This window comes from Pleurodeles waltl, chromosome 7 (assembly GCF_031143425.1).
Source record: "Pleurodeles waltl isolate 20211129_DDA chromosome 7, aPleWal1.hap1.20221129, whole genome shotgun sequence".
NCBI classification, from domain to species: domain Eukaryota; kingdom Metazoa; phylum Chordata; class Amphibia; order Caudata; family Salamandridae; genus Pleurodeles; species Pleurodeles waltl.
Genome location: NC_090446.1, coordinates 1404640592 through 1404659670, shown reverse-complemented (window position 1 = coordinate 1404659670; position 19079 = coordinate 1404640592). Strand labels below are relative to the sequence as shown.

General features: G+C 44.0%; 1 protein-coding gene across 2 annotated transcripts in view; it reads right to left on the bottom strand.

Moving 5' to 3' along the window:
* The window catches only part of LOC138246411 (H-2 class I histocompatibility antigen, alpha chain-like), a 318745-nt gene that overhangs the window by 122766 nt on the left and 176900 nt on the right, over positions 1 to 19079 (bottom strand). For both annotated transcript variants that reach the window (XM_069201007.1, XM_069201006.1), the window contains exon 3: positions 15802 to 15924. In XM_069201007.1, the coding sequence (XP_069057108.1) occupies positions 15802 to 15924 (123 nt within the window). The remainder of the gene's footprint in view (positions 1 to 15801; positions 15925 to 19079) is intronic.

Below are 19079 nucleotides of genomic sequence, written 5' to 3'. Positions count from 1 at the left end.
TGTGACCTGGTGGGCCCTGGTACTGGAGGTGGCGGAGGCCTCAGACTTACATATTTCAGAGCCAGAGTCATCAGGAGAGCTATTTCTCAGGGTGGCAAAGGACTTGGCTTGATGATGAAGTACCACCGCCTCAATCACACACTCCCGTTCTGCTGCTGCTTGGTTTCTGTTTGGATGCACGCGCATCAGCTTGGTCTGGCTGCATCTGGGTTTCACTCATTTCCACTCCTCACCCCAGCTTCAGTGGAGTAGGCTAGTCCCTTGGCATGGAGCCAGGTTCAAACATCCTCGGGGGTAGTGAAGACATGGGAGAATTTGCCATCGATAAAGTTGATGTTCCCACCGGCATTGCTTGACCTTCATGTAAGAGCCACGTTTGTGTTGGACCTCTAAGGTAAAATCAGGATAAGTTGAGATGGGGGTGTTTTCAAAGTGCCAGGGCCCCTTAGCACAATACATTTTGAGGAGTAGGTCGCGGAAATTTAGAAATTGGTCAATGAAAGGGCACAGTGGTGCTCCTGACTTAGGTGGGCATCCCAGGACGTGATGTGCTCTTTCCACAGTAAAAAGGGTGGTTATTTTGTCTTCAGTACAGTGCTCGTTAGCCAATCCTCAAGAAACAGTTCAGTGCATAGAAGTACCAAGCGTTCAGGGAATCTGCTAAACTGGATATTGTTGTGCCAAGAACACCCCTCTGCATCCTTCTCCATGCGATGTAAGGAGGATATCTCCTCTTGCATTTCCGTAAGTTTAGTCTGCAGGTCATGCACTATTGGGGTGATTGTGTGGATTGCTGATTCCGTTTACTTACTCTTTCAGTCAGTTTCAGGTGATTCACACGGAGGGGGCTCACATCAAGAGTCACCAAGTCAATTTTCACTTCCAGTGAGGTTTTGGTGTTAAGAATGGCGTGGAGGACCCACTCAAACTGTTCTGATTGTTTATTGAGCTGGTCTCAAGATAACGGAAGGTGCCCGTGGTTGAGAGCGGCAAGGGCTGGGGGGATCACCCACAGTGGACGCATCCAGCACAGTCTTTGCAAGGCGCGTTTTCCCAATGAGGGTGTCAGTTGAGGTGATGAGTGTCTAGGTCTCCTGTTTTGCAGAATATTAGGGACTCCTGCACAGATGGGTGGGAGGCACAGACCCCAGTCTTTATCACAATGGAGGGAGCAAGCTGGTGGTGGGAGGCACTTGTGAAAAATGAAACGACCAATGATTAGGATTCAGTTAGGTACTTGCTGTTTGCTTATCTACAAGCAGGCCACTTCCATATTTTCCATTCTGGAATCTCTGGTAAATGATGGACTGCCGAAGGATGTAGGCATCATGTACACTGCCCGGATATTTTGCCACCACATTCAGGATCAACCCACAATGGTCAACGATGGCCTGTACATTCATTGAGTGGGTATGTTTCCGTTTTTTGTATACGTGTTCAGTTGCAGTAGGAGTAGCGAGCTGCACATGTGTGCAGTCCATGGTATCCAGAAAATGCAGAAATCCAGCAATTATGTAGAATTCTTGTTTTATTTCCTGCTGCATGTGCTGAGTGTTAGGGAAGAGGATCTGGTGGGGTGTGAGGCAGATGATGGCATCCAGGACAGAGGGGAGGAATGCTGAAAAAGATGGTTGCGAGACTCCTCCCACTCGTGCTGCAGTGGTATGGAATGAGCCTGAGGCCAACCATATGTAGCACGGGCAGGAGCCTGGTCAGTGGTAGTATGTTGGTGACCCTGTTGACCGTAACCTGCCATCTGGGTGCAATGAGGTAGAGCATTTAGATGATGGACTCCCTGAGCAGCTGGTAGAAGCTGATAACCTCTTCCTCCCTGAGGGCAATCAGGGATTTCCACTGGCAGTAGCTGCGATCCATTCTCCTGCGCTGCCTCTGTGGTGTGGGTGGTGGTGAATGTAGTGGTGTTGGTGGATGTGGTGGTGATGGTGGGGGTTGCGGTGGTCTTCTTGGTGCCCCAAGCTGTAATAGAAGTAAATCCATATTGTCCTCCAGTTTGCCAGAGTGTTGTGTGTGTGTTCTTCTTCTGTATCTGTACCAAAGAGTCATTTTAACCCCTGGTTTGGCCAGGTGTTAAAATGTTGATGCTAGTCAGACTTAGCACGATTTTTCCTAAGATTGAGTCATTTTTCAGAACGCTTGTAAATACGGCTGCGTCGATGCAGCGCCTACCTTGAATATCATTGTCACAGCCAGATCCGATGCTATTGAAAATTGACTCTAGGGTACAAAAAGTGATGCTAGAGGCCTCCAGTATCACTTTGTAACTATGGAGTTGTTTTTGTGCCGCCGCTGCATAAAAGAAATGACGCAGTGGCGGTGCAAACTCCTTGTAAATAGGCCCGAAGTCTTCCATTGTTTGAGATGCTCAGTTAAGTTTAATAACTAGAACTGTGATTAAGACTAACGATAAGGCGATCTGTTTGGGTTGATTCACTACATAAGGGATATCCTGTAGACTGTGTGGTAGTCAACAGTAGGTGCCCTCAGGTGCTGGCCTTCCTATTAGATTCGGCCAGCACCAGCCTTTTGTCCCCATCTTCTATCCAGCTTCTTCCTTTGTGGTTCTTCTATCGGCATTTGAATTAAATGCTTCTGAGCCCCAGTCCTCTGGTATACTTTCCTACAATAGGAGGGCTCTCGTTGACAAAAGACCCACAAATCATGATTCTTACGTTCAACCATTTTGACAAAGCTATAGATCTGGGCTGACATATAAATAATAATTCCTGCACCCTGGATGGCACTATCAATTTCAGGACTTGGAAAGAGGCAGGAATTCTTACTAAACTAATTCTGACTGGTTGACTGTTATCTCAAGATGTATTATTATCTGCCTTCAGGAGACACAGGTCTTAGACACATTCCATGTGAATAGATATGCTACTTATTCTACTCCCGCTGAATCTTCTAGAGCTGGGTGAGCACAAAGAGCACTAGCTACCTTAGTATCAAGTATTTTTGCAGTAAAACTAAAGTAGGTTATTGAGTATACCCCTCATTTTCATTTGCTTTGTTTAGGTAATCACTTCAGGAATTGATTTCATAATAATTCATTATTATAATAATTGTTTTGATAAAAATAAGATAGATGTGTTGTATGCCTTAAACTCAGCTCTTGTGAAACCTATTGTTCCTGTTAAGCATAACATGCTCCTTGCCTGGACAGTGGATTTCAATACTCACATCTGTAGTTATGGCTCAAAGGACGTGTGTGGCATTGTAGATGACATGGGAAATGGTCAAACTCATTTTTTCCAGTAACCCTTATGGAAATGGTTTAAATGCGCTATTTTGTTAGGTTAAACTGAGGTTTACAAGTGATTTTCACTTTAAATCCCAGATGACCTTTTACAGGAAGGGGAGCTACAAGTGTCATTACCAACATAGTAATTTCAGGGAATTTAATACTGCTCCTAAGAAATGTTAAGATTACCCCAGCATGTTTGAGTGACTATAGTATAGTTGAAACACAGCTTAACTCTGGGATACCAGGGAAAACATTGGAGTCATATTAAATGGACTGGGATTGGTCCTAAGAAATAACTTTATGATTTTATCTCAAGAACAAGGAACGTTTGAATATTTGTTTAGCAGATAACTGTTGCTCAACTGAGATAGTGAAGTCATTTGAAGCTATTTGTTCTGCTAATAATGGAAAATTTACTAAACCTATAAACCTAAAGGCTAATCATGTTAGGGATTGGTTTGATGATACATAGAGGAAGGCACATTCAAACTTAAAGGACACGCTGAAAGGACATCCTAAAGATCGCATTACAATTGTCCAATATAGATTATTTTATAAGCATGCATTAAAAATACATAACCATACCATCAAGGAAGAGGCATGGGATAGTTTGATTGAAGCTAGTGTTTTCAAAGACTCAAGCATGTTTTGGTCTATATGCAATTCCTCAGATTTTAGGGAGACAATTTACCCATCTCTGGATCGTGGGTTTTGGAAGACCACTGGATAACCCAATACAGTGAAATGTTTGCAGATGATACAGATAGAGATGCCATTGATGGTCAAATCACCAAGCAGCCAATTAATTTTATATTCATTTTTGTATGAATGAAATTTACAAGCACTGAGAAAACGTCACATGCCTCACATGTTTAAAGCAATAGGCCCCAAGGGTGTTCCAGTTGATTTGTTTAAAGATAATTGTGCACTCTGTGCTCCATTATTAACAAATGTGTTAAATGCAGTCAAAAGGGGAGAAATTCCTTCCACTTGGTCTAAAACAATGATTTTCCTTGTCTATAATAAGGGGGATACATGCAACCCTCAATGCTACCGCCAAATCTCCCTGCTCAATGGTTGAGTAAACATTTTGGGTAGGGTGCCTGTAGGAGAGGCTACAAATTTGATCAGAGGAGCGCTATATCATCTCTGATCTAAACTATGTTTTGAAGAAGGGTCTTGTACCTTAGAACAATGCTTAAACCTGGAACTTGTTGTGAGGAAATACATGAAGACTAAGATTTTTTTTTTATTCTTGGCATTTATGGCCCTAAGCAGTGCATTTAGTTGGCTAACCATATTAAGTTATGGGAGAAAATGGACTCTATGAGTGCTGATCCACAAATTATTCTTTTACTCAGTCACCTTTATCGGAATGTTACTGGTGGGTTCCAGTTTGGACCGGTAGGGAAAATGTACTAGGCCTTTCTGGGTGGAGAAGGGAGTCTGACAAGGGTGTGTTTTGGCTCCATTTATGTTTACATTCTACAGAAATGGTCTTCAACAAGCTCTCCTACAATCTACTACTGATTTACCTAAGATTGGCTCCCAAATGATATCTGCTTTACTGTACATAGTCAATGCAATTCTTTTGGGTCACATTGTGAATTGTTTTCAATTGTTGTTAGATTCATTTACATCATCTATGAAGTATCTAAATTTAAAAGTCAATCTAAAAAAATCTACGTCATGATTTGTGGGAAGGGAAATCCTAAAACTAGACAATGATGTCATTTGAGAGGCATCAGTGATTTCATAAATGATGTCATAGAACACCATTGGTGATTTCATGTATGAGGTCATAAAATAACATTAGACCCAGCCCCTAGAAAGTGCAATACTCCAAACTGTGGGGCAAAATTTCCAGCCTGGGAAATATATATGGTATGGTTTCCTGAGGTCATGGTTTCAGTGACCTAGGAGAGTTACAATATTTTTTAATGTTACTGGGGGGGGATGCTGTAGAACTTCCTGCGTCCTCCTTCCCCCCTCCACAGCAGATCTCACTGCTGTAGCTTGTGCCTGTAGGTCGAAGAGCGCTTTGCCTGGCTGGCACATGTGCAGCAGGAGGTCTTCAAAGTACATTATAGCTGCCCCAATATAAATACAAAATCAGCAAGTAGTAATTTCTTTTTAGCTATATGGCCTTTTTTTCTTCACTTCTTGCTCTCCTCTCAGGATGGCAGGGAGACACCCAGTTTGCTCATTAATACCAGCCGCCCCTGCTGTGACTTGCGGCCTCAGGGGATGGAATTCCCGGGGGCTCTTCACGCTCGAGGAGGGGTCCGCGTACCCCCTCCCCTTCATTTTTTATACAACCCTGGGGGATGGGGTCCCTGGCACCTCTTTAGGCTGAGGGAGTGAGGTCACGTGCCCCTGCCCCTTTAATAAGTTATTGGCAGTGGGGATTGTGTTCCCAGGGCCTCTTAGAGGCTTGAAGAGGGGTCCATGTGCCTTCCTTACCCTTAACTATCAATGCGCTGCCCCTCTGTGCCCTGGTCCACCCCAGATGGTATTTTTTGAAACACACTTTTTAAAATGAAAATCACAGCAACTTTTAAAGAAAACTGTATTGACCACTCGAAGGGTCCCTCAAAGACCCCACCACCAGGCCTTGGGGGTCAGGGTATTCTTACCATGTCCCCTTCTGTTTTTTTTTTTTTACTTTTCTTCTAGGATTTGTGACTGAGTCCCAAGCCCTAAGATGGGTGCTGCCACATTGTTCTTGATGGAAGATAATCAGATCTCGCCATGAGATCTGTTGGCTCCGTGAACCCTCCTTAGGCTCAAGTCTTAGTACGGGTGTAACGCTTTCATTCTCTGGTGCTTAGGACTTTGTGCGGCTATTTGTACTTAAAGCTTTAGAAATTCATACCTCCAGTTATTGTTATTCAATTTTTACCATTTTGGTGTTATTTTGTTTATTGAATCTAGTTTTCTAATTTGGTTTGGGTTTTTATTGTTTGGTGTTTTGGCTTTACTACTGTTTTGGTACTGCATAAATACTTTACACGTTACCTAAAATAAGCCTGTCTGGTCTGTGCCATGGCTACCAGGGGGTTGAGTTTAGGTTAATTCAGTGACCTTTGAGTCACTGACAGGAGAGTGTTATTATTCACAGAGATGGGTGACCACTCACCCGTATAATAATCCACTTTCTTACAGTATCCTACTATCTTGGCTCCTGGTGAGAATATTTTCCTTTTGTAACATTCCAGTGTTTTAATGACTAACTGAGGAACACAAGTCAGCTGCTTCCTTGTATATTATCTCCTTGTATGTATCTCTAAGAGAGATCAGTAAAAAAGCTTTTGAAAATTCTGGAAACATGTATGAGAACTGGGTAGACGAGTAAAGAATCTGGAGAAAATATAGATAAGTACTCTGAAGAACACCACAAATGGGCTATAGGATTCTAAAACTACGGGAACAATATAAGAACTTATTGCCAAAACATTAGGATCTGGAAAAAAGATCAAGAAACGATAATTCCAAGCTTTGGGGCTTACCAAAAAATGCAGAGGGTCATGACATACATATGTTTACCACAGCATCCCTTTAGAAACTGACCTAAGGAACCACCAATTGACCTAGACAGAACACATAGGGCCTTATTACAGCTTCTGCCGACAGAAAAGTCTGTCCGCCGAAGTCCCAGCAGGTAGGTTGCTGTCAGTGTGGCAGCCTCCCCGGGCTCATTATGTGTTTCCTGCTGAGTCAGCGGGCAGAAACACAGTTTCCACCCGCTGGCCCAGAAGGAAACTGCTTATAGCATTGTCTCCGGCTCATAATAGAGCCAGCGGCAATGCTGTAGTGCGTAGGGTGCACCAGCATCCGTCACAATGTTCACTGTCTGCGATGAGGCTGGCCCGGGGGGGGGGGGTACCTGTGGCACCCTGCAGCCTGTCTCTGCCAGCCATTTTATGGCTGGGTTATTGCCATGAAACCGCTGACGGAGAAAGGGTTTGTAAATCCCGGGGTGGCGCTGCTTGCAGCGCTGCCCTGGGGGAATAGGACCTCCAGCACCGCCAGACCATTGTGTAGATGAAAACTAGCAGTACTAGTGGCCCGACTGGGGCGCTACCGCTGTGGTCGTAATGTGGCAGTCGGACCGCTGCATTGGCGGCAGAACGACTGCCACCGTGACCCTGGCGGTCATTAGACTGCCAGTGTCGTAATGAGGCCCATCGAGTAGCTGGAGCAGGCCTATTGGATGAAGCACCACAGGGCATTATTACATGTGCTAACTTCTATGAAGAAAAAGTTTAAATCATGGTTTTGATACACTCAAAAGATCCCTAATCTTTGAAAGCCATAGACTGTAACTGTACAATGACCTAGCTGTGTTCACCTTGAAAGGCAACAGCAAGTAAAAGACCACCTTCACTAATGTGAATCATTCTAGCAATAGGGACACCCATTCTTACTAATCCTTGTATGGAATAATGAAAAGCACTTTGTGAAGTCACTAGCTGAGACCCAGCCAACACTCAACCTTAATGAGGAGGAAAGCTGCAACAACTATGCCAACTGACAGAGAGAATGAGAGGTCAAAAGTTGAAGTCCTACAGGATGTGACAAAGTTGACAAAGTTAAATAGGCAGCAAAGTGATATTCGTGAGGTGAATCAACCAAACACAACTGATGAAGCGAGTTAAAGTGAAGCTATGTCAAACACTACTTCAATTCTGTCTTTAAGAAAACCCTGTGGGAGAAGACGAGGCCCTATAAGGACTGCATTTGGAGGCTGAAGAACCATCAGGGAAGCCATGATGACCACTGCTATTTCAGGATGTGGTGGAGATAATTCACAGAATTTCAAAGGGGACCCAACGGCTATTTGTTCATGTTATATTTTAGACATGGTGGGAAATTAAATTATAGGAACAGAAGGGTGCTAGTGCCACAGGGCGCGATACTGCTAGAAATGCTTTCAGAGGACTGGGAACTCTTAAAAACTGTGACAGAACATATCAACCTCTGAGCAGTGCAATGTGACCCTAATTGTCTATCATGTTCAAAATAGTGATCTTTGGTGTCAAAGATCTTAAAGAGTCAGCAAAACGACTGGTTATTCTTAACCTTCTGAAAGAAGCTGGTGGGGATGTCTACTTGCTAATGGATATAGAGGTTGATGTAGTGATTGACTGATGTTAAGTACTGAACAGCTAGAATTGAATTGGTAAGTGTCCAACAGAGATCAAAGTGTATGATATGTTTTTCTGTCAAGCTGAGAATTAGGCTTAAAATGAGTTCTAAGTCACCAAGCCATCTTAGAGATTTGTAAGTGTGAGAAAGTGGTTTATAGTTTGGGTGGATTGGTGTCCACCATAAGTAATAAAGTCACTATCTTGTTATGTCAGTGAAAGTTTTCAGTACTTTAATCTGGAAACATGTATGAGAAATGGATAGATGAGTAAAGGATCTGTAGAAGATGGTAGATGAGTTCAACCCTGGTAGCTCTGACACATAGCAAACAGGCTTAACACACAGAAAAATGTGTAAACCATTTAGGAGTACCAGAACAGTTAAAACCTTAAAAACACAACAAAATACAAATCGTACTATAATTTATAGGAAAAATGAAAACTTTAATAAGAAAAATGACAACAAAATAACACAAGTCAAATAAGGTGAACCGGAGATATGAATTTTTAAAGATTTAAGTGGAAATAGTAATCCAGAATCCAGGTGCATTTGAAGATGACCACAATGGAGGGTGGGTCAGGTAGACCAAGTTGATAGATCTGCTAGGCCCTGGAAGTAGAGAAATTCTAAAAACTTTTTAAGTCCTAATCTGAAAAGGGACTTTATGCCAGATTTACACGTGGCATGTGGCCCGTTTCTTCACCAGGTGGAGGAAGTAAATTATTTTGTCGCTCTGACAGAGATGCCACCATCCAAATTTAAAAATTACCTCAAGCTGGTGGGCATTTTCAAAGCACTGGCAGGAACCACCATCACAGCGGGTCCTGTCCATGCTTTTTGCAGTTTGGTACAGGACTCCATCAAAATGACGGAGGCTTGCACCAATCTGTTTCTTTTCTTTTTAAAAATAAATAATCCTGAAGCGGGTTTTCCCCTTTGCACCATGAGAATTACCTCCCATGGTGAGTGGGCATTTGTATTTTTACTATCCCTTGCCAACAGGCTTTGCCTGGTGATGAGAGATAGTAAAAATGGTTATATGCCCACCCATCCTTACTTCGCTATGTCATTGACTGACTTTCTCAGGTCCTTCTCACAGGTCACCGATTTCAAATGCATGGGGTTCAGTCTGCCTGGTATCCTTTCCCACGTCCAGCAGTGTTTTGAGGAAGGCTGGGTGAGGGTCTAGCTTCATAGGATTCACCAGCCTGTGATTGGGGACAACACCCTAAGACACTCCTTATCTTATGTCCTGGCCTGTCCACTTTTTCATTAGTTCCTGTTTGTTGTACCGCAGACAGGCCCAAACTGCAAGGTAGCTGGGCAAAACCAAGATGGCAAAGGTCTTCAGCCTTACTAAACTTGGACTCTGAAAGCTGGGAGTGTGAGTGCGGGTGTACTATGGTAAGCCTAGTGTCCTCCCACATCTAACACTAAAGTTCAGTTTCAAGCAGGCACTGTACCCACATCAAACCCAGTAACAGAGGTCCTGCAGTGCAAAAGCGGGGTCCTCCAGCAACCAGACATGAGATATACAAGAATTGTCTTGGCATCCTATTTGTTTCCTCTGAAAGGCACAAACCATTTACATGCACTTCTGACAGACCTGTCAAGCATGACTTGCCACAGAGGTGCTAACAAAATGCTGACAGATCCTATTCTGCATATTCTATTCAGAGGACTTATTTCTAGTCTATTCAGATCAGCCTTTTGGATCCTCCTGGGAGAGATTTTCTACCTCTTTCTGGCTAGACTGAGGGAAGCTGGAGTGTTATTGCAAGTTAGCCTCTAGGAACTTCAGGTAGGGAAACGGTAACTTTCTAAAAGTTAATTTTCCTTAATATTTGTTAAAAGTCTCATTCCACTACTGAATTTAATCTGAATAATTATAAAAAAAATAGTGGTTTAATTATTCCCATTCCTGAGATACAATATTAGTATTTTAATCTGTGATTTTCTACACCGGAGTGGATGATTTCGTAATTTCACTCCTCTGTTTTTTCCAATTGTGTATGGTTTTGTGCATTCTGGAGAGGGGGCTTTTATTGAGGAATGAAACTATCACAGCTCCAGTAACAACATTTGGAAAATGACCTCCAAAATCATGGTGGCAACAGCATTTGATACCCTGCCCTTCATTTTTTCTACACCTTCTTTAGTTTGTAGAAAACAGAAGGATTGCCCTAGGAGAAAGAAAGCAAGATAGACTTCTTGTCTGCAAACTCAGTTTATTTTCCAAAGTAATGAGGTTGTTTTTGTGAATAGGTGCATTAATGGCCAAATATGCAAAGCACACATCACAAGTTGGCCTGAGATCACTTGACTCATTTCACACATTTAAATGGACCAATCATTAGTATACTTGTTGGTGAAAGGCCTCATAGCTCAGTGCCTATTCATTTCAAGACACAACAGTTCTCCAAGTTTAAGTTAAAGTAATTATAATAAGTGAAAGTGAACTTGCTTTTCCTCAGACAAACCTGAGTTGCTAATAGTCCAGTGGCGGTGTTTGGTGATGTTGCACAAAACTGTCATTGATATTGATAGATCACGTCTGGTAACATTAAGGGGGTCATTCTGACCCCGGCGGTCTCAGACCGCCGGGGCCAGGGTCGGCGGGAGCACCGCCGACAGACCGGCGGTGCCCCGCAGGGCATTCTGACCGCAGCGCTTTGGCCGCGGTCAGTGCAGGAAAACCGGCGGTCTCCCGCCGGTTTTCCGCTGCCCGTCAGAATCCTCCAAGGCGGCGCAGCATGCTGCGCCGCCTTGGGGATTCTGACACCCCCTACCGCCATCCTGTTCCTGGCGGTTCGCCCGCCAGGAACAGGATGGCGGTAGGGGGTGTCGTGGGGCCCCTGGGGGCCCCTGCAGTGCCCATGCCAATGGCATGGGCACTGCAGGGGCCCCCGTAAGAGGGCCCCGCTTGTATTTCACTGTCTGCATAGCAGACAGTGAAATATGCGACGGGTGCAGTAGCACCCGTCGCACCTTCCCACTCCGCCGGCTCGATTACGAGCCGGCTTCATGGTGGGAAGGTCGTTTTCCCCTGGGCTGGCGGGCGGCCTTTTGAAGGCCGCCCGCCAGCCCAGGGGAAAACTCAAAATACCCGCCGCGGTCTTCCGACCGCGGTACGGTATTTTGGCGGCTCCCGCCGGGCGCGCGGTCACCGTGCCCGGCGGGAGTCAGAATGACCCCCTAAGTCCATTATAAGCAGCTGCCTTATGGAACCACCAAAATTGGCCAAAAGACAGTATCAGTACCCAGTGCAATAAATGGCCTAAATGTCTCCTGTCATGGATTTACAGAGCTGATACGTTACATAACCCTCCTCATTCCAGTTCATGACAAACAGCCAGGCCTCCTTTACCCCTGCCTTCTTTACGGTAATAATCAGAATATGCTTTATGTATGAACAGTAAGGCAAGTGTGTTATCGGCTTGTATGTAGTTGTAAACTTTGGAACTGATTCACAACAATTTCCCCAAGAGCACATGACTGATCAATTTCCAGAAGTATTTCACAGCTACTCATGGAAAGACAAATGTTGGGCATTGTGCCCATTGTGAGGAAAGCTGTTAATGACATGTAGGTTGATTTTAGGGTGGAGGTGACTGTAGGCTTTCTGGCACCTTTTGGAACAGATAATGACACTTTCTAATCATGTTGCTTGTGATGGGTGTAAGGAAAATCATCTTTTTGCATGTTCACCCCTACATTTGTGGACTGATGCTGTTGGTTTTTCAACTTTGAGTGAGGACTGAGGGCTGCTAACCAGACCTCAGTGCCAGTGTTCTGAACCTAAACAAATTGCATGTCGAATTGGATACATCCAATTGGTAAGGACTGACTTACTTATAACTCCATAGTATATTGTACCCAGGGCACATAGGATAGAATGGCAACTCAGCTCAGCAGCACTGTTTGTGGTACCCTGGGTGTGACAAAGTAACCAACGGTCCCCAGATTGCCACAGCAGACTAGAAGGGCAGTGTTTTCATTGCCAGTTTGACTTAGCCATTCACTCCAATGACAAAGGACCCTATCCCTTAACACTATATGTAAGACTTCCTCAAGGAAGGCCTATAGAGCCCCATGGCAGGGAGCTGTATTTTGTTGTCAGACATATTTGTCTTAACAGCAACACTTCCAAACTGCTGTTTTGCTGTGGATAAAGTTACGAGCTCCCTTGGCTAACACAGGGTACCCGGTTGGCATTCCAACCCCGCTAACTCATGAATGGGACTACCAAACTGGGTCATGTAAGGTATCAAATTAATTGTGGCACTGAACCTGACCTGATACCCAGCTTGAATTTAATACCACTATTCAAGTTAGGCAACTTTGAGAAAGTTGCCATTCTGTGCTCCAGCTAGCCTAGCAGCCTCACAAAGCCCTTAGCACATAGACAGGTTTCTGACTGCCTGGGGAGATGAGTGAACGACTCCCCACCACAGAAACAAAGGCAGTTGCCATGTAGAGAGGTGTCACCTCCTCCCCCAGGTTAGCCACTCAGGGTGTTAGCCCAAAAGGTGAGCTTCATAGGTGAGGGAAGTAGACAAAGTGGAGACACCGTCAAGGAGAGAAAACTCATCCCCAAGCCAGTTCTACTGTGGACATTTAGCCCTCTGGTAGCCACATCTCTAGGGTAGGATACCAATCTCCTAATGACCAAGGAAGGGTCGTGCCATCTTGATAGGGGCAAGCATGTGGCACTCTTGGATAGCCAGAAGCCACACATCACAGGAACATCATCAATATGTAGCAGGGGACCCAGTCGCTCACTGGCTAGTGACTAAGTGGTCCCCTCAGGGCACTTTCCTGGGATGAATATGGCAACCCTGGCACTCTGATCCTCAGATAATGCTGGTATCAGAAAGAAGACCAAAGAAGGACTGCACACAGAGAGTCTGCACACTTTGATGGACTGCACCTGCTGCACTTTGGGCTAGCAAAGTTTGTACTGGGAATGCGGCTCCTGGCTTGGGGGAAAGTTGATTCCCAACATCCAACAACAGCAGTGACTCCAAGGATCAGTTAACTGATCTTCTGCAACCAGCTTCAGGGACATAAGGGCTGAAGTTGCCCAAATTGTGAAATTGGTAGCCATCGCAGACGTTTTGCCGCTACCACTCACCGGACACACAAAAAGACAAATCAGAGATAGCCAAAGGTTGCACCAGAGTCCATTTGACATGGAAGCACTATCCAAGTCCGGATTTGTTACTGCGGAGGAGCCGCCCCTGGTACTTAACCCAATAGGAAGGGGCCTTCCAGAGCACAGTTCAACTCAAAGGACACTATAAACTGGTGACTTAAGTACATAATTAGGATATACAAAATTACTAAGAGGCTGTAATAGCTAGCGGGACTTCAGCATATTGACGGGGAAGTGGTCATCATATAAGATACATGGAATTGAATCTGTTATGAATACAAGATAATATTGCCCAGAAGAAGCTCACTATGTGAAGGAACGAAATGCGATGGATGGTTTTTGGTTGTTTCTTCACGAAATAAGTTAAAAAAAAAGACTTCTTTTTGAAACAAGATTAGTGTGGACCAATATTTAAAAAAGAGCAACATCAGATATAGATGAAACTGTTGCTAGATTTTATGTAGCACTGAATAAATACAACTCCTTTGAAGTTCTGCACCAAGGTGGATCACTATTTTTAAATGTATTGGTATTGCAGTAATAGTGCACTACGCCTTCTATTTGTAAATCGACCACAGAATTTAAACCATGAGCTACAGGAGTTCACTAGATATGCAGCCATCCCATTTGAATAGCTAACGATGCAGCTGCATTAAAAAAAAAATTATATCTCACCACTACGCAACCTCTAGATGCTTCTAATTGCCATGGTGCCGATAACAACCATGTCACGGAATCCACCATTACGGTCATTAGGCAATGGGTTTTTTTAGGGTCGAGCCTGCGTCGCATGCACTTGCGCTTGCGTTTCGTTAGCGAGATGCTTTAAGGACTAATAAGGGCTCGGAGCCCTGTCCAGGTGACGTCAGTGTCTTTCATTGGTTCGTGGGCTTGCCTGTTAGAATCTGCTTTATTTCATTAGTGGAAGGCATGCATACGTCATGCCTTTTCCGGTGGTTAGCCCTCCTCGAGCGCATCGACCAAGTACAGAAAACATGCGAGGCTCGCTGTTTTCCATTCGGTTTGTGGACTACTTTTTCTCTCTTTTCACAACGCGATCTCGCTTGGCAGAAGTCGAGCGCTTTGCGTAAATCGACCCTGTCACACAGTTAATTGCACTTTTTCCGGTTACCTACATGGTTTATGTCGCAAGCACCAAGACACTTTGAGATTTGAGCGCTTTGGAAAACTGATACTTACTTAATGAGATACTACGTTTACCACGGATAGTTCGGACATGTTACCTTTTGGTAGGACCCTTTCAATATCTAACCATATAAAGTAAAGATAACATCTTAATGTCGAAAGGAGTTTGTTCACACTGGAGATTGACTCTGAATATGCCTGCGCCGTGGACTAAGACTATTGTAATGTTTAGTAATGTTCCACTGAAACATCGCTTTTATAAAATGAGTAGCTTTGCAATGTCATGAGGTTCACAATATTAGCACTAGATGGCGTCCAGGGATTTTCTATTCTGGTTGTGGCGTCAAATTTAAATCATTAATTTAATCAAAATCGTATTTCATGTTTTTTCTTTCAGCAAAGATAACCATGTCCTGGGCAAGCCCAAGTTTTCTCACACTCCAGATGAATGATGGGAAAAAAACCATTACATTTAAAAAGCATGTTCTTAAATTTAACTAAAATGTTGTTTTCAACAAGCCTTTATCAGAAACATAGTAAAATGTGTATTATTCAGTCATCCTGTCAGTGTAAATAAATTCATATTTAATGTCGCAGTTTTTATATTTTAAAATACTTAAATTTTGAACGTTTCCCCTTTTTAGGGTTGTATTTTTTCGCAGCGCGATCTCGCTTGGCAGAAGGTGAGCACTTTGCATAACATCAACTCTGTTACATAGTTAATTGCACTTTTGTCGGTTACGTAGATAATTGCACTTTTGCCGATAGGTTTCACCACGAGTGAACTACGAGTGAACTGTAGCAGCGCGATCACGCAGTTTTTTTTCCTTTCAATGTGGCAAGAAAAATCCGGTTGGGAGTTTACAACTGCTAATAGCTGGAACTTGGAGAAATGCGAGACCCTATTGCATTGCAAATGCTTGTTCTACCCGGTTATCTCCTGGTGTTTAATCGAAACCGTACAGAACAACACTCAAATAAAGAATTATGGTTAAAAGAGCACTACACATTGTGCACAATATGCACATGATTCCGATAGTAAACAGAGAGTATGTTGAGACAAAAATATGCATACAAATGTGTTTACCTGATAGATAACACCAGGCCTGTTTCAGCCTAGTTTTGCCAGCTGCCAAAGTTGTGTTGTCCGGGCAAGCACATGCATCCCTCCTTGTGTATATGGACTCATCAAAGTATCTATAATGACATACTGGAAGAAAATCAAAGAAAAACAATGTTAGGAATATGCAAAATAGAAAAGTAGTGAAAATAGTAAACAAGCATTTGCAATACAACGGGTCTCGCATTTGCTCGAGTTAAAGCTATTATCGTTATAAATTCCTAACTGGACTTTTCTTGCCACATAAATTGAAAATTAAAAGTAAAACAGTTTCACATAAACGAGCCGATTCACAGCGCCATGGCCGCCATAGGTATCAGCGTGAAGAGACACGCAAAAGGAAAAAGAAGTTCGCTCACAGTCAAACATATTGGCAAAAGTGCAGTTAGCCGTGTAACAGGGCGATAGCAAAGGCGTTAACAAAACCTCCCCAAGGAGGGACAAACGTAAGCAATGTCAACAAAGGATTTTTTAAGGGCAAGCCCACGAAAGAGTGGTAGTGATGGGTGTGATGTGGGTGCTGTTAAAAGCCCAGATACATACAACACGTCGGAATGCTCGACCTAAAAAGGAAGCAAGCACTTGCAAAAGCAGATTGAAGTATGAAGAGAAATTATGTCAAAAATATATGTACTTATGTTTTTATAGCTCATACCTTCAGCAGTACTTTAACCCCTTAGCTGCTTGGCTTCCATCCCCCCCCCACAGCCGCCCAGTGCTGAGCCCTCTTTTGCTGTTCGTATTTGGGGATCCATAATTTTGTTGCACATAATGTAGCTGAGCAAAATTTGTGTCCTTTTTTCCTAATATCTTGGGGATTCTAAAGGTACCCAGGGTTTGAGTAGTCTCTTGGAAGGGACCAAGAAAATGGGCAAAATATAGCAAAGTTTTGAGTTTTTTGAGAAAAATAGGAACAAAGTGCTCTGGATAAAAGTGGTTTTTTTTCTTCTAAAAGTGGCATCAATGAACAGATAGCTGCACTAAAGTTACCACCTTGCCATATTTCAAAAACAGGTACAGTTGAATCAAAAAAACTTTATTATTTGGAAAAGGTAGCCCATTTTTAGTATTTGTTCTGCACGCAACCTACTTCCAGTTTGTTGTAGAAACCAGTGTGATTAAGAAACCATGGGTAATCAAGGAAAGCTATAGATGTCTGAAAGTAGACATAATTCAGCAAGTGGTCATATGTGTAGATCCCTGAAGGTTTTCACAAAGAAAATATCTGTTGAAATGAAAAAAATGAGTAGGAAAAAAACATGAATTTGTGTCATTTTCATCTGTAGCTTTTTGGCATGATGGCAGATTCACTAAAGCAATCTACTATTATAACCACTAGACCGTTCTGGTTGTGGGGACATATAGGGTGTGTATGTTCTCCAAGAACATAAGGTACCCAGAGCCAAACAGTAAGCTGGACCATACAATGGTTTTTCATTGAGTATTGAGTATGGACCAATTCATATAGTGAAATTTGTAGAGTGAAAAATGTGTATGAAGGAAAACTATGTATTTCTGAAATGGGTACAAGATATGGAGTTTAGGAGCAGTGGTTATTTGCACATCTCTGGATTTGTGGCTAGCTGTAGTAGCATATGATTTAGAGCGTATTTTTCAAAATGTCTTTTTTCTTATACACTGGCTTACATTTAAAAGGCACAAATGCAGGGAAATCCAATTGGTGATACAAATATTCAACTCTATTATGCTCCCACAATGGTACCTCACTTGTGTGGGTAGGCTTAGTGCCTGCAACAGGAAAGGGCCCAAATTGCAACATGGACGTTGTAGAGATCTGTCAGGAGAGCCACCCGGACTCTCCTATACTTTATATCCTGTCCAGCGCGTCCGGGCGGAGCGCGGACAGAAGCTATAAATAAAGACGGGGCTGCACTGACGCAGTTTCCCATGTACCCGCAAGCGAACTGTGTGTGTGTCGTCATTTACCAGGGAAGGCCCATGCAACATTGGAGACGAGCGGGATCACGGTTACCCGCACAGGCCATCAGTGCACTGAAAGAAGATGCAGGGCGGCAAGAAAAAAAACAACACCACACAAAGAATGAAACTTGAGATAACGCACACCCCAACGACGCCGGTGTGAGCAGTGGGTGCAGCCATCTCCATCACGTGTGCCGTGTCAACTAAGGTACCGGGAAGAGTGCTACTCCCCCCCCAACCACAAAGAGGAGAGTGGCGGCAGCGCAGCCGAAGGAAGCGCCACCATCTCACCTTTTGTGGGAGGGCCACGCTGCATCCCGGGGTGTGAGCGCTGGCCTGAAGGTGTCCAGTCCGTGGTGCGGCGGTCTTCCTGATGAGGAAGGCGAGGTGTTCCGGCCATTTGTGGTGGTTTCTCCCATGGCCAGCGTGCTGTGCGGTGAGGGAGGCCCTTTGGTCCAGAAAGGTCAGCCCCGCCCTGTGAGCCCCACCCGGTGCGCGCGCCGGTAGAGAAGCACCACGCGGCAGGAGGCGAGTGCCTGAGGGTGAATGTTGCCAAGCAACGGCAACAGGAAGCGCTGCTCGCGCTCCTAGCTGGCAGAGGCCCTGGGAGCAAGGTGAACTGCGGTGGAGGGGTGTGTCCCTCCACGGGGCAAAAGAAAAAAAAAAAGAAAAAAAACAACGACACACAGAGGGGTGCCCAGAAAGGAAGGGCTACAGATTATAGAAAAAAAGAAGGCAATATCACAAGAAAAAAAAAAAAAGAAGGTGTAGAGGGGTGCCCAGAAAGGAAGGACCACAGCTTATAGGAAAAAAAGGCAATACTACAGAAAAAAAGAAGGTGCACTGGAAAAACAATATATAATAATAACCCAGGTGTGTCCAGAAAAGAAGGGGAAAGAATACACAGAAAAAACAAGAGGGACATTAATATGTAGATCAACACAAGAGCTGCAGCCAACCAAATAGTGCATACAGAGAGGGACAACATGACTGCGCCACCGCAAGAGAATCCACAGCCTCGCGGATCCAAACAACAGTGTTCACTCCTCAGTCACATCGCTACCCCCGTTCAGTCAACTGATTGATCCGGCCACAGCGGCGGCAAGATGGCACCTATGGTTAAATCGCCTAGACAACTATTTCTGTGCCACAAGCGAAACGGATGGGGCAGTGCGCAGGTCACTCATGTTACTGATGGGTGGAGATGAGTTGCAAGAGTTGTTTGATTCACTCCCAGACACCAGCGATAAATCTGATTTTGATGCGACTGTAACAGCTCTCAATAAGCACTTTGACCCCCAATT